A 14,508-nucleotide genomic window follows, 5' to 3' on the forward strand; every position below is an offset into this window, starting at 1 on the left:
ATAGGAGAATAAGGGTACTGTAGGAAAGGATCATCACCTTCTTTGATATAGGGACACTGCAATACTATGTTTGGTATGATTAACTCGTATGCCTGGGGTCAGGGCGTAAAGTGGGGGAATGAGCAATTAAACAAATGGGTTTGGTAAGAATATGAAGAAGGCCAAAGCCTCCAAGGTTGATGGGGAGGACAAGCAGAAATGAACATTTTTTTTGGTAAAGGGGGCTAGAACTGAAAGGCTGAGCTTATGATTCATTCTGTGAAGTGATACCTGTATTGCCTTCTACCTGCATCCAAATTGTAAACATGCAATCAAAATAGGAAGTGTCTGTCACCACGCACAAGGGTTGTGATGCTTTTCTCCTCTAACGAAGAGGGCTCCATGTCTTGTGCATTGTATGACTCTTCAAAGGGTAATAGCTTAAAACAGACATCCACACAGTATTAATGACAGACATCTGTTAACAAGTCATTCTATGTATGGACCTCATGCATTGACTGACTGTCTTGACTAAAAACCCTGGCCACAATCAACCTTGGACATGGAGGTCCTGGGCCTCCTTTACTGCCGCTCCCTCACCACCCGACACCTGGAGGAAGAACGCCTCATCTTCCGCCTCGGAACACTTCAACCCCAGGGCATCAATGTGGACTTCACCAGATTCCTCATTTCCTCTTAATCCACCTCATCCCAGTTCTAAACTTCCAGCTCAGCACCGTCCCCGTGACCTGTCCTACCGGCCTATCTTCTTTTCCACCTAATCACTCCACCCTCCTCTCTGACCTATCACCTTCATCCCACCCCCATCTACCCATTGTACTCTTTGCTACCTTCCCCCACCCTCCTCCCTGACCTATCACCTTCATCCCCACCTTCACTCACCTATTGTACTCTATGCTACTTTCTCCCCAACCCCACCCTCCTCTCATTTATCTCTCCACCCTTCAGGCACTCTGCCTGTATTCCTGATGAAGGGCTTTTGCCCGAAACGTCGATTCTCTTGCTCCTCGGATGCTGCCTGAACTGCTGCGCTTTTCCAGCACCACTCTACTCCAGAATCTTGTTTCCAGCATCTGCAGTCATTGTTTTTACCTTAACCAACTGTAAGCAAAGTATTGGGAATGCTGGAAATCTGCAACAACCGAAACTGCTGGAGAAATACAAGAGGTCTGACAGCATCTGTGGAGAGAGAAATAAAGTTCATGTTTCATGTCCATGACTCCTAATCAGAAATTATCTGGAAATTTTAACCATATACTGAACATTAATAGTGTGGTTTGACAATTTGGAATGGCTCCACTCAATAACAAAACATTGGACATAGCTTATGAAAAGATTGCAACAAAATGAATTGAGGAGACATCTCATCAGCAGGAAGACTGAAGTACAGACCTGTTTCCATTCTTTTTCATCTCAGCGAATGTTGTTTAAGACAGTTTTTTGTGTAAATTGCTTACTTGCTCATAATTGTCCCTCAAATATTGATAGTTGTGAGAAAGACTTGTTTGCCATTTGGTCGGGTATTACAGTAAATCCTGAAAATGTGTAATGTTGAATGGTCATCAAGGTGAAGGGGGGTCAATTAACTCAGTTAGCTGGATGGCTAGTTTGTAATGCATAAAAACAGTGTGGGTTGCCTGGCTTAGGTTACCATGGATGACTCTCTTTTTCAACCTCTCCTCTTGCCTGAGGCATAGTGATCCTCAGGTTAAACCACCACCAGTCATCTCTCTCTCTAATGAGACAGAAGCTCTCTAGTCCAGCAGGACAATGGAGACTTTACCTTTACGATCAATCTGAGATGTTAATTGTATTTAATGGATGCTGTCAGAACATAGAACATAGAACATAGAAGAATACAGCGCAGTACAGGCCCTTTGGCCCTCGATGTTGCGCCAATCCAAGCCCACCTAACCTACACTAGCCCACTATCCTCCATATGCCTATCCAATGCCCGCTTAAATGCCCATAAAGAGGGAGAGTCCACCACTGCCACTGGCAGGGCATTCCATGAACACGACTCGCTGAGTAAAGAACCTACCTCTAACATCTGTCCTATACCTACCACCCCTTAATTTAAAGCTATGCCCCCTCGTAATAGCTGACTCCATACGTGGAAAAAGGTTCTCAGGGTCAACCCTATCTAAACCCCTAATCATCTTGTACACCTCTATCAAGTCACCCCTAAACCTTCTTTTCTCCAATGAAAACAGCCCCAAGTGCCTCAGCCTTTCCTCATACAATCTTCCTACCATACCAGGCAACATCCTGGTAAACCTCCTCTGCACCTGTTCCAATGCCTCCACATCCTTCCTATAGTATGGCGACCAAAACTGCACACAATACTCCAGATGCGGCCGCACCAGAGTCTTATACAACTGCAACATGATCTCAGGACTCCGGAACTCAATTCCTCTACCAATAAAAGCCAGTACGCCATATGCCTTCTTCACCACACTATTTACCTAGGTGGCAACTTCCAAAATCTGTGTACATGGACACCAAGATCCTTCTGCTCATCCACACTACCAAGTATCCGACCATTAGCCCAGTACCCCATCTTTTTGTTACTCTTACCAAAGTGAACCACCTCACACTTAGCTACATTGAACTCCATTTGCCAGCTTTCTGCCCAGTTCTGCAGCTTATCTATATCCCGCTGTAACCGGCCACATCCTTCCTCACTGTCAACAACTCCACCGACTTTCGTATCATCCGCAAACTTGCTCACCCAACCTTCTAGCCCCTCCTCCAGGTCATTTATAAAAATGACAAACAGCAATGGTCCCAAAACAGATCCTTGCGGAACACCGCTAGTAACAGCACTCCAAGATGAACCTGCTGATTATTTATATTTTTAATATCTCAGATTTTCTGCATTAGTAGTATTCTGCTTTTGTATTAATATTTATACTTTTTGCTTAATTCAGTGCTGATATTCTAATTTTTAAAAATCCTAAATGCGGTGAAAATGTTATTTTGATGGTAGGTCTGAATGATAATAAATTATCTACAAAAGTAGCACCTGTCATAATTCAAGTCCATTTATTTGCATAAGATACAGTAATTCAATATTTGAAGTGGATCCTGTATTTTGTAGAATACTTAAGAGCAACATGCCATTTAAAATCATAGGGTCATAAAGACCGGCAGCATGGAAACAGGCCCTTTGACCAAAATATCTGCCCATGCCAACTCCATTTCCCTACACTTGGCCCATATCCTTTTAAACCTTTCTTATCCATGTATTTCTCCACATGCCTTTTAAATGTTGTTAATGCATCCGCTTAAACCTCTTCCGCTGGCAGCTCATTCAATATGCATACCACCCTCTGTGTAACAAAGTTGCTCCTTAGGTTCCCTCTGTTCTTTCCCCTCTAAACTTAAACTGATGCCCTCATTGTCCCTGATTTCCCAACCCTGGGAATAAGACTGAGTTCATTCACTCTATCCATGCCTCTCATGATCTTATACACCTCTAGAAGATCCTCCCTCAGCCTCCTGCGCTCTAAAGAAAAAAATCCTAGCTTATCCAACCTCTCCCTATTAGTCAGACCATTCAATCCTGGCAACATCCTTGTAAATTTCTTTTGCACTCTTTCCAGTTTAATAACATCCTTCCTATAACAAGGTGGCCAAAACTGAACACAATGCTCCAAGTGCAGCATCACCAAAGTCCTGTATAACTGTAACTTAACTTCCCAACTTCTATACTCAGTGCTCTGACTGATGAAGGCCAGTGTGCCAAAAGCCTCCTGCCCTGTCCACCTGTGACTCCACTTTCAGAGAACGATGCACCTGAACTCCAGGATCCCTCTGTTCCACTACACTCCGTAAGACCTGACCATTCATCATGAAACTCCTACCTTAATTTGACTTTCCAAAATGCAACATCTCTATATTATCTATATTAAAGTCCATTTGCCATTTCTCCGCCCACTTCCCCAGCTGATCAAGGTCCTACAGCAATTTTTGATAACCTTCCTCACTGTCCATGATACCGTCTATTTTAATGTCAACAGCTAACTTACTAATCACGCCTTGTACATTGTCTTCCAAACCATTGACATAAATAACAAACATCAATGGGCCCAGCACTGATCCCTAAGGCATTCCACTCATCACAAGTCTCCAGTCTGACAAGCATCCTTCCACTATTACCCTCTGCTTCCTACCATCAAGCCAATTCTGTATCCAATTTGCCAGCTTGCCCTGGATTCCACACAATCTAACATGCCTGAGCAGCTCACCATGTGGAACTTTATCAAAGGCCTTACTGAAGTCCATATAGACTATGTCTACCACCCTGCCCTCATCAACCTTCCTGGTCACTTCATCAAAGAACTCTAACAGCCAGGGTCCCCACAATTTCTTCTCTAGCCTCTAGTTTCTTGGATATATCTGGTCAAGACCCGGGGATTTATCCACCTACATACATTCTAAAACATCCAACACCTCCCCTATTGTGATATGGACTATTCCCAAGGTATCACCACTAACTTCCCCAAGTTCCCAAGTCTTCATGTTTTTCTCCATGATAAACACAGAGGAGAAATATTCATTGAGGAGCTCGCCCATCTCCAGTGGTTCTACACATACATGTCCACTTTGGTCATTGAGGAGCTCTATTCTCTCTCTAGTTCTTCTTTTTTTTAATATACTTAAAGTACCTCTTTGGATTCAAACTAATCTTCTCAGCCAAGGCTATCTCATACCCCCTTTTCACCCTCCTGATTTTCTTTTTCAGTAAACTCCTGTATTCCCTATATACCTCCAGGGTTTCCCTTGATTCTAGCTGTCTGTACCTGAGTCATGCCTCCTTTTTTCTGGTCAAAGCCTTAATATCTCTTGTCATCCAGGGTTCCCTATTCTTGCCAACCTTCACCCTCACAGGAACATATAGACCTTGAACTTGAGCTATCTCATTTTTAAAGGTTTCCCACTTGCCAGAGATCCCTTTGCCTGCAAACAAACTACTCCAAATCAACCCCTACTAGCAATTCAAAAGAGGTGATAACATAAACTTCATAACAGTTTGTGATCTTAGCATTTTACCTACTCCACAAACAATAAATATATTAAGGGAGGGGAAGTACTCCATTTCTTTCAATGGAAGTTTTTTTTTTATTTTCTCATTGCTTTCAGACCTTCTGTTTTTTATCCTACCTCATTCAGCAAGTGCCAAGTAGCATTCTGGCATCTAACATAAATCTCAATTAGATTAGATTAGACTACTTACAGTGTGGAAACAGGCCCTTCGGGCCAACACCGCCCCGCCGAAGCGTAACCCACCTATACCCCTACATTTACCCCTTACCTAACACTACGGGCTATTTAGCATGGCCAATTCACCTGACCTGCACATCTTTGGACTGTGGGAGGAAACCGGAGCACCCGGAGGAAACCCACCCAGACACGGGGAGAATGTGCAAACTCCACACAGTCGGTCGCCTGAGGCGGGAATTGAACCCGGGTCTCTGGCGCTGTGAGGCAGCAGTGCTAACCACTGTGCCACCGTGCCGCCCACAAATTCTTCATGTGAAAACCTAAACAAGCAGGGCCCATTCACTGAACAATTAAAATTGAGTCAATTAAAATGTCATTAGGCAACTCAATTGTGGTAGGCGTCACAATTCTATTTAAACATGTTTTCAATTGTAGAAGTAAAAAAGCACAAATAAGTAATTGACAAAATTGTTGAATTATTAAATATACTACAATTATTATTTATTAAATAAATTGACGATTAGTTCACATCACATTATCCTTTCTAATATATATTTGCCTGAATATCTTAGGGTTTACTTTGTTGAAGAATGTGTCATGTCTAACAAAATTTTGTTGAACTAATACATGGAATTATTGATATAGCATTGAGTACTATCTTTAAATTAAATTAAGAAATTCTATTGGTAAGAATAAACCTAAATTTCCCTTATCCATAACAGAGAGTTGAAGTTTGAAAATTTCCTGTTATACAACACACAAGACAATTCCAATTGGTAATAATCCAGTTAGTTTCAGAACCATTGAAGTAAAATGCTCTATCTGTGACAGATGTGAAATCACAATTTTAAAATCATACATTTTAAAGAAAGGTTTTTGGCTAAATTGATCTCATCTCTACCAAACACAAACCATATATCCTTCTAAAAACACAACAATCAACTCAGATGGTGTTTCACATAGTCTTTTAGAATTGGGGGTATGTTCAGCTGGTCAATGGAATGCAGTCCACTTGCTTGTTTGAGGTATTTGCGGATGGTTATCCTGGAAAGTGACATCAAGCACCTTGGCTGAGCTGGAATCAAAGATACGTTAGGTCAATTTCTTAGAGCAAAAGTATCAATAGCAATTGTGATGTTTTTTCTCAGTATTCAAACCTAGGTGTTGAATGTAAAGATTTTGATTTTTTTTAGGCATCTGCACCTGGGTTGAGATCTAACATGATCTGAACTTGCATTTCTAGGTTCTGTTCAATAGTACTGGTTGTTGCCATAAGCGTACGGTAGGTATCCAGAGAGAGGTGAATTGTAGTGTGGCACCCAGTATTTCAGTTTCAGTATAACCAGAGCTTTACACAAACTAAAGAATAACTAAGAGTATTGAATTGCCCTTTCCACTGACTTCTGAAGCAGAGGGTTTCAGCGTCACACAATCCATTGAGAGAAAATACTTCTGTTCATATTAAAAGGGCAATCCTCAACTTTAAAACGGTATCCTGCGTTCTAAACTACCCACAAAAAGAAACATTGCTTCCATGTAAACCTTGTCAAGACTATTCAGAATCTTATACATTTCAATTAAGTCACTTCACACTTCCTAAACTCCAGCTCAAAACCTCACAGCCTGTCCAATCTATTCTCATAAGACAAACTGCTCATTCCAGGTATTAATCTAGTCAACCTCCTCTGAACCAGCTCTACACATTTATATCGCTCCTTATATAATGTGACTGCACACAGTACTCAAAATGTTGTCACCAAATCCCCAGATAACTGAAGCACATCATTTTTACTTTTTGTTGAATTCTTCATGTAACAAAAGATAGTTTCCCACTAGCCTTCTTGCTTTATTTGCTTATTAACTTTTTGTGACTTATGCTTAGATCCCTCTGCACCTTAGAATTTGGCAGCCCTTCTCCATTTAAATAATACTCTGCTTTTCATTCTTCCTGCAAAAGTGAATAATTTAATATTTTCCCCTAATATACTTCATGTGCCAGACTTTTGCCCATTTGTTCAAGCTATTCACATTCAGCTTTTTGATTTAATTTAATTTGTTTGTACCAAGATACAATGAAAAGTGTTATCTTGTCAGGGAATAGAAGAGTGTAGAATACAATGTTAGAGCCACAGAGAAGGTGCACAGAACGAGACCAACATTAAAATTTGAGAAGCCCATTCAATATTACTGTATGACTCTAAAAGTTTGATGACAGCAGTGAAGAAGCTGTTCTTGAATCTGTTTGTGCAAATATTCAAACATTTGTATCTTCTGCTTGATGGTAGAGGGTGGAAGAGAGTATAACTGGGGTGGGAAGGGTGATTATGTTGATTGCTTTCCTAAGGCAGTGTGAACTATGGATGGAGTCAATGAGTGGGAGACTAGTTTGTGTTATGGACTGGGATGTGTTCATGACCCTTTGTAGTTTCTTGTGGTCTTGGGAGGAGCAGTTGCCATACCAAGCTTTGATGCATCCAGATACGATGCTTTGTATGGTGCACCTATAAAAATTGGACTTTGTGGACATGCAAAATTTCCTTTCAAAAGTATGGTCATGGGTATCCGCATGGGTCCCAGCTTTGTCTCTTTCTTTTTAGGGTGTGTGGAGCATTCCCTTTTCCATCCCTATTCAGAACAATCCCAGCTCTTCCTCCAGAACATCAATATTTGGTATTGTTTCCTGTTCTCATCTGGATCTTGAAAAATTAATCAGTTTTGTTTCCAATTTTCAACCTTCTCTCATCTCTAACTGGTCTGTCTCTGAATGTTCCCTTCCCTTCCTCGACTTCACTGTTTCTATTTCTAGGTTTAGACTGTCCACGAACATCTGTTATCAGCTCAACAATTCTGACAGTTAACCTCGACTGCACTTTATATCACCCTGCTTCCTGCAGGGATTTAATTCTATTCTCCCAGTTTCTCTGTTTTCATCATGTCTGTTCTGATGTTGCCAGCTTCCACTGGGCTTCTTTCATTATGACTTCCTTTTTCTTCAACCAAGGACTCCATTAAGTCTGATATATCTCCTGTATTTTTGCCCACACCCCTTCACTTCCTTCCCAGAACAATGATATGGTTCCCTTTCTATCCCACTAGTCTCTATATTTAAAGGATCATCTTCCACCATTTCCATCACCTCCAGCAGGATATCACCACAAATAACATAGATTCAGAAATGTACAGCTTGAAAACAGACCCTTCGGTCCAACTCGTCCGTGCAGGACAGATATCCTAACTTAATCTAGTCCCATTTGCCAGCACTTGGCCCATATCCCTCGAAACACTTCCTATTCATATACTCATTCAGATGCCTTTTAAATCCTGTAACTGTACCAGGCTCCATCACTTCCCCCAGCAGCTCATTCTATTAACAACTCACCCTCTGTGTGAAAAAGTTGTCGTTAGGTCCCTTTTATATCTTTCTCCTCTCACCCTAAACCTACGCCCTCTAGTTTTGGACTCCCCTACTCCAGGGAAAAGACTTTGTCTATTTATCCTATCCATGCCCGTCATGATTTTATAAACCTCTATAAGGTCACCCCTCAGCCTCTGACGCTCCAGGGAAAACAGCCCCAGCCTGTTCAGCTTCTCTCTCTCGCTCAAATCCTCTAACCCTGACAACATTCTTGTAAATCTTTTCTGAACCCCTTCAAGTTTCACAACATCCTTCCGATAGGAAGGAGACCAGAATTGCATGCAATATTCCAAAAGTGGCCTAACCAATGTCCTGTACAGCTGCAACATGACCTCCCAACTCCTGTACTCAATGTTCTGGCCAATGGAGGAAAGCATACCAAATGCCTTCTTCACTATCCTATCTACCTGTGAATCTATTTTTGAGGAACCATGAACCTGCACTTCAAGGTGTCTTTATTCAGCAACAGTCTCCAGGACCTTACCATTAAATGTATAAGTCCTGATCTGATTTGCTTTTCCAAAATGCAGCACCTCACATTTATCTAAATTAAATTCCATCTGCCACTCCTCAGCCCATTGGCCCATCTGATTAAGATCCCGCTGTAGTCTGAGGTAACCTTCTTCACTGTAAGCACTATACCTCCAATTTTGGTGTCATCTGCAAACTTACTAACTACATCTCCTACGTTCACAATCCAGAACATCTTCCCTTCCCCTCCACTGTCAGTATTCCACAGGGACTGTGACCTCTGGGACACGCTGGTCTGCTCCTCCATCACTTCTAACACATCCTCACTCTTGCATGGCACCCTCCCATTCACCTCCTCCCTCCTCACTGTCCAAGGCCCCAAACATACATTCCAGGTGAAGCTGCTTTTCACTTGTCCTTCTTTCAACTTAGTTTCCTGCATTGCTGTTCACAATGAGATCTTCTTTACATTGGCAAGACCAAATGCAGTGACAGTTTTGTAGAGCACTATCACTCTGTCAGTAGGAATAACCCCGACTTCCCAACTGCTAGCCATGTTAATAAAACATCTTGCTAACATTTCTATCCTGGGCCTGCTGCAATGTTCCAATGAAGCACAATGCAAGCTCAAGCAACAACACCTCATTTTTCTGCTTAAGCACTTCACAATCTTGAGACTTCAGAAACTGGCTGCATGATATCTGTTCTCCATTTTTCTTATATTCCCTTCCTGTCATCCTGCCGCTTATTCCCCCACTTCTCCCACAACCGCGTAATGTTTGTCTTTCTTACTTTGCACTTATTAGAAAGGACCAATTTGCTCCTTTTCATCCCTTAATTTACACCTCCTTTTCATTCCTTTAGTATTAACAACACCTTTGTCTTTTGCATGGGGCCTCTATGCCATCTATCTTCTTCTTCCTCTATCTCTAACAAAAGAATTAAAAAGGACCTATTTTCCAACATACAATTATGAGATGTGTAGCATGGTCCTACTTTGGTCCAACTCACCCATGCCAACCAGATATCCTAAATTAATAAAGTCCCATTTATCAGCATTTGGCCCAAATCCATCTAAACCCTTCCTATTCATATACCCATCCAGATGCCTTTTAATTGTTGTAATTGTACCAGTCTCCATCACTTCCTCTGGCAGTTCAGTCCATACACTACCACCATCTGTGTGAAAAAGGTGCCCCTTAGGTCCCTTATGTATTTTTCCCCTCTCACCTTAAATCTGTGCTCTCTAGATTTGGACTCCCCTAGCTGGGAAAAAGACCTTGTCTATTTACCCTATCCATGCCACTCATGATGTTGTAAACTTCTGTAAGGTCATTCCTCAGCCTCCAGGAAAAATAGCTCCAGCCTATTCAACCTCTCCCTATAGTGCAAATCCTCCCACCCCAGCTACATCCTTGTAAATCTTTTCTGCATCCTTTCAAGTTCAACATCATCTTTCCTATAACAGGGAGACCAGAATTAAATGCAGTATTCCAAAAGTGGTCTAACCAATGTCCTCTACAGCTGCAACATGACATCCCAACTCCAATATTCAATATACTGACCAATGAAGGCAAACGTAACAAACACCTTATTCACTACCCTATTTACTGAAACTCCACTTTCAAGGAACTATGAACCTGCGCTCCAAGGTCTCTTTTTTCAGCAAAGCTCCCCAGGATCATACCATTAAGTGTATAATTCCTGTCCTGATTTGCCTTTCCAAAATGCAGCATCTTACATTTATCGAAATTAAACTCCTTGTCTGTTGTATTCTGAGATAACCTTCTTCACTGCCCACTAAACCTCCAATTTTGGTGTAATCTCCAAAAGTACCAATCAATTCTCCTATATTCACATCCAAATCATTTATATAAATGGCAAAAGACAATGGACCCAGCATCGATCCTTTCGGCACACCGCTGGTCACAGGCCTCCTTTACGAGAAGCAACCCTCCAGTCCCACACTCTGACCCTACCTTCATGCCAATTTTGTATCCAAATGACTACCTCATCCTGGATTCCATGTGATCTAACCTTGCTAACTAATCTACAATGTGGAACCTTGTTAACTTTTGTGGGGCGGCAGGGTGGCTCAGTGGTTAGCACTGCTGCCTCACAGCACCAGGGTCCTGGGTTCGATTCCTGCCTGTGTGGAGTTTGCGCATTCTCCCTGTGTCTGCGTGGGTTTCCTCCGGGTGCTCCGGTTTCCTCCAACAATCCAAAGATGTGCAGGTCAGGTAAATTGGCCATGTTAAATTGCCCAATATAGTGTAGGGGAATGGGTTTGGGTGGGTTTCTCTTCAGAGGGGCATTGTGGACTTGTTGAGACGAAGGGCCTGTTTCCACACTGTAGAGAATCAAAAAAAAACCTTGCTGAAATCCATATAGAAAATGTTCACCGCACTGCCTTCATCAAACTTCTTTGTCACTTCTTCAAAATCGATAATTTAGTGATTTCCCATGCACAAAGCCATGTTGACTATCCATAATCTGGCTTTGCCTTTCAAAATACAAGTAAATCCTGTCACTCAGAATCCTCTCCAACAACTTACCCACTATTGATGTCAGGTTCACCAGTCTAGAGTTCCCTGGCTTTTCCTTACCACCTTTCTAAATAATGGCACCATATTAGCCACCCTCCAATCTTCCAGCACCTCAACTGTGGCTATTGCTTATATAAATATCTCAGCAAGGGGCCCAGCAATCACTTCCCTAGCTTCCTACAAAGTTCTGGGATACACCTTATCAGGTCCCACAGATTTACCTACCTTTATGCGTTTTAAGACGTATATAGTCACTTCTCAAGATATCAGTATTTATTTCTCAAAGTTGTCTAGCTTTCATATCCTTCTCCACAGCAAATACTGATGCAAAATACTTGTTAAACATCTCACTTTTGTATTCTGAAAAAGATTCATACAGGGCTCAAAATGTTAATGCTATTTCTCTCACTACAGATACTGCCATACCTATCTAGTTTCTGTAGTATTCCCTAAGTTTGATGCAAACTTTCTATGTCTTTTTCACAATTACGTTTCATTGTGTCATCAGCAAATTCAACAATCAAGTCTTCATAGCCCTCATCGAAGTAATTGATATAAATTTTAAGATGTTAAGGCCCCATCACAAATTCTCGTGGGACTCCATTTGTCACAGCCTATCAATCAGATAAGGATCTATTTACGCATATTTTCTGCTTTCTTCCCAGACAGCCAATCTTCTGGCTTCTATCTACAGTTCGCAGGAATAACAATATTGGACTCGAAATGCTAACTCTGTTTCCCTCTCCATAGATGCTGCTGGACATAAACTCCTTCAGCATTTTCTGTTTTAATTTCAGCTATCCAGCTGTATTGTGTTTTTACTTAATCTTTAATCCATGCTAATATATTAACTTTGCAACTGAGGGGATTCTATTGTAATTTTTAACAGTTAATACATTCAGAACTACTCTGTACATATGCAAACTTTCAATGATAATTTTGGCTTTGAAAAATCACCACAATCATCTCCACAATACTTAAATTCTGGTTAGTAAGTAGTGACAGTGATTCTTCCTCTTGTTTTTATTGAAATAGTTTTTGTTTGAGTGTCAGAAGATGGATTTTTCTCTTTTATACTAGCTTGCCATTTAATGAGAAAATACACAATGATTTGGTCGTTACTGTTCAATGAATGCACAAGACTTGCTACTTAACAGTATGACTTCTTAATATAAAAAGAGCAATTAAATACATACTTACCTCTGGCTCTGTCTAGAAGTTTAAGCACTTCATTTTGCTTTATATTTTTACTTGCCGACAGATCTGGTAAATAAAGATTTGCTCCAAAGTCTATGAGCAACTGGACATACTCAGTTCCACAGCCATATTTAAAACACATCTCCAGAGCTGTCTTTGGTGATTTAATTCTTGACAGTAGTCTTTCCTCAGTGCTGTTAAAGTCTGGATTGGCTCCATATAACAGAAGAAGACGAAAGCAGTCAAAGTGTCCATAAACCAAAGCAAGGTAGAGAGGACCACTGCAAGCACAGGGGTTGTAGGCCCAATTTGGCATTTTGCAACGAACATTGACTTCTGCTCCATGATCCAGCAGTTCCTTTAAAATCTCCACATCCCCTTCTCTTGCAGCAATCAAAAGAGGTGAACTGTTGTTATAAATACTACCATTAGGATTAGCTCCTGCCCTAAGCAAGGCTTGGACACAATCTAAATGCTTACCACTAACAGCAGTGAACAAAGGTGTTTGAGCTTTCACGTCTAAACTGTCCACCTCAGCACCATGGGCTAGGAGGGCCTCCAGACATTTTAGGTGACCCATACTAGCCGCTAAACGTAGAGGGGTGCCTGGAACACCCCACCCACTTCGACTATTGATAAATCTCCTGTACCTTTCCTGACATAAAAGTTCAGCTAGTAGTTTGTCATCATCGTTAGAGATTGCTTGGTTTAACTGACTTATTTCTCCATTGCCTTCTTCTTCGGTTGGCTGAAACATGGAAAATATCTTCGTAATATCCACAAGGCTCATTTCGATAGGCCACATAATATCCAGTTCCATGTCACTGAAAGATCATCTGCTCAATTGCAGCCACAACCCGACATAATTCACTCCAGTCACTCCTTAAAGTTTGCTGATTTTTAATACAGTCAAAGATGTAAAAGAGCAGGAATGAAGTTAGGCAACAAAATATTCTACTGCCCCTCTACTGATCCAGTAACATGCAGGATTCCCAGATCTACTTTTGTAACCAAATAACCAAAGTCTTAAGCTGATCCAAACTACTTCTTCAGTCTAGTAGCCTATCCAAATATCACAGCAAGTGTGTCTGTACAGAGATGCACAGAACAGGCTAAATTTAGCCCTTACGTCCTTCCTTACTTGGTCAGCCTACCAGTGTGGGTAAATATAGATAGGTAAAAATGTGGGCTTGTGTCTGTTTGAGAAAAAGCATTGAAGGGAATGTAAGAAACTGAAGTATAAAAAAACAAAATTGTCAAATCACAAATAGGTGACATTAAAATATAATTTGTAAAAGCAAAAAGGATGTGGAAACATTGTCATTAACTCTTTAAGTAAAATAACCACATCGGAATTCTTATTAAAACAGGTTTGATAGGCTTATTTAGTGTTAATAGTCTTAGATAGTATAATCACAGGGTTCACTCCCAATCTAACTCAGGAATGCAGCAGTGTGAAAGCTTCTTGGAAAGTGTACTTGCAGTGCTTCTGTTTCATTCACCTCCCTGGCGACAGTTCAAGAATAAGCCAGTCTGTTTGCAACTCTGGTGTTACATTTGATCCTGAGATTGGTTCTGACCTCCTATTTTTAAGATCAGTAATGTCATTGCCTGGCTTTACTGAAATTCCCCTCCTTCATTATCACGAGGCTT

At 41.1% G+C, this 14,508-nt stretch overlaps 1 protein-coding gene across 2 annotated transcripts; it reads right to left on the reverse strand.

Moving 5' to 3' along the window:
- Positions 1–3,033: 3,033 nt before the first annotated feature.
- On the reverse strand, positions 3,034–13,961 carry asb12a (ankyrin repeat and SOCS box containing 12a). 2 transcript variants are annotated; one of them, XM_043705254.2, is made up of 2 exons: positions 12,859–13,915; positions 3,034–6,301 (listed from the first exon to the last, which is right to left on the reverse strand). In XM_043705254.2, the coding sequence occupies exons 1-2, from the start codon at positions 13,673–13,675 to the stop codon at positions 6,165–6,167; spliced, it is 954 nt and encodes a 317-aa protein (XP_043561189.1). In that variant the 5' UTR covers positions 13,676–13,915; the 3' UTR covers positions 3,034–6,164. The 2 variants fall into 2 exon arrangements, with proteins under 2 accessions (XP_043561189.1, XP_087848106.1); XM_087991980.1 differs by lacking the exon at positions 3,034–6,301 and adding an exon at positions 11,226–11,462 and having other exon boundaries at positions 12,859–13,961.
- Between the last annotated feature and the right edge of the window lie 547 nt (positions 13,962–14,508).

Source organism: Chiloscyllium plagiosum, unplaced genomic scaffold, assembly GCF_037043375.1.
Source record: "Chiloscyllium plagiosum isolate Xiang-an unplaced genomic scaffold, Cpla_swu_hap1 HiC_scaffold_11, whole genome shotgun sequence".
In the NCBI taxonomy this organism is placed as follows: domain Eukaryota; kingdom Metazoa; phylum Chordata; class Chondrichthyes; order Orectolobiformes; family Hemiscylliidae; genus Chiloscyllium; species Chiloscyllium plagiosum.

Bases quoted from the DNA above. Each gene is read 5' to 3' on its own strand.
- asb12a (XM_043705254.2), bottom strand. From the start codon at position 13,675: ATGGAACTGGATATTATGTGGCCTATCGAAATGAGCCTTGTGGATATT. The intron at 6,302-12,858 runs GTAAGTATGTAT...CTTTGATTCCAG, and splicing joins ACTTCTAGACAGAGCCAGAG to CTCAGCCAAGGTGCTTGATG.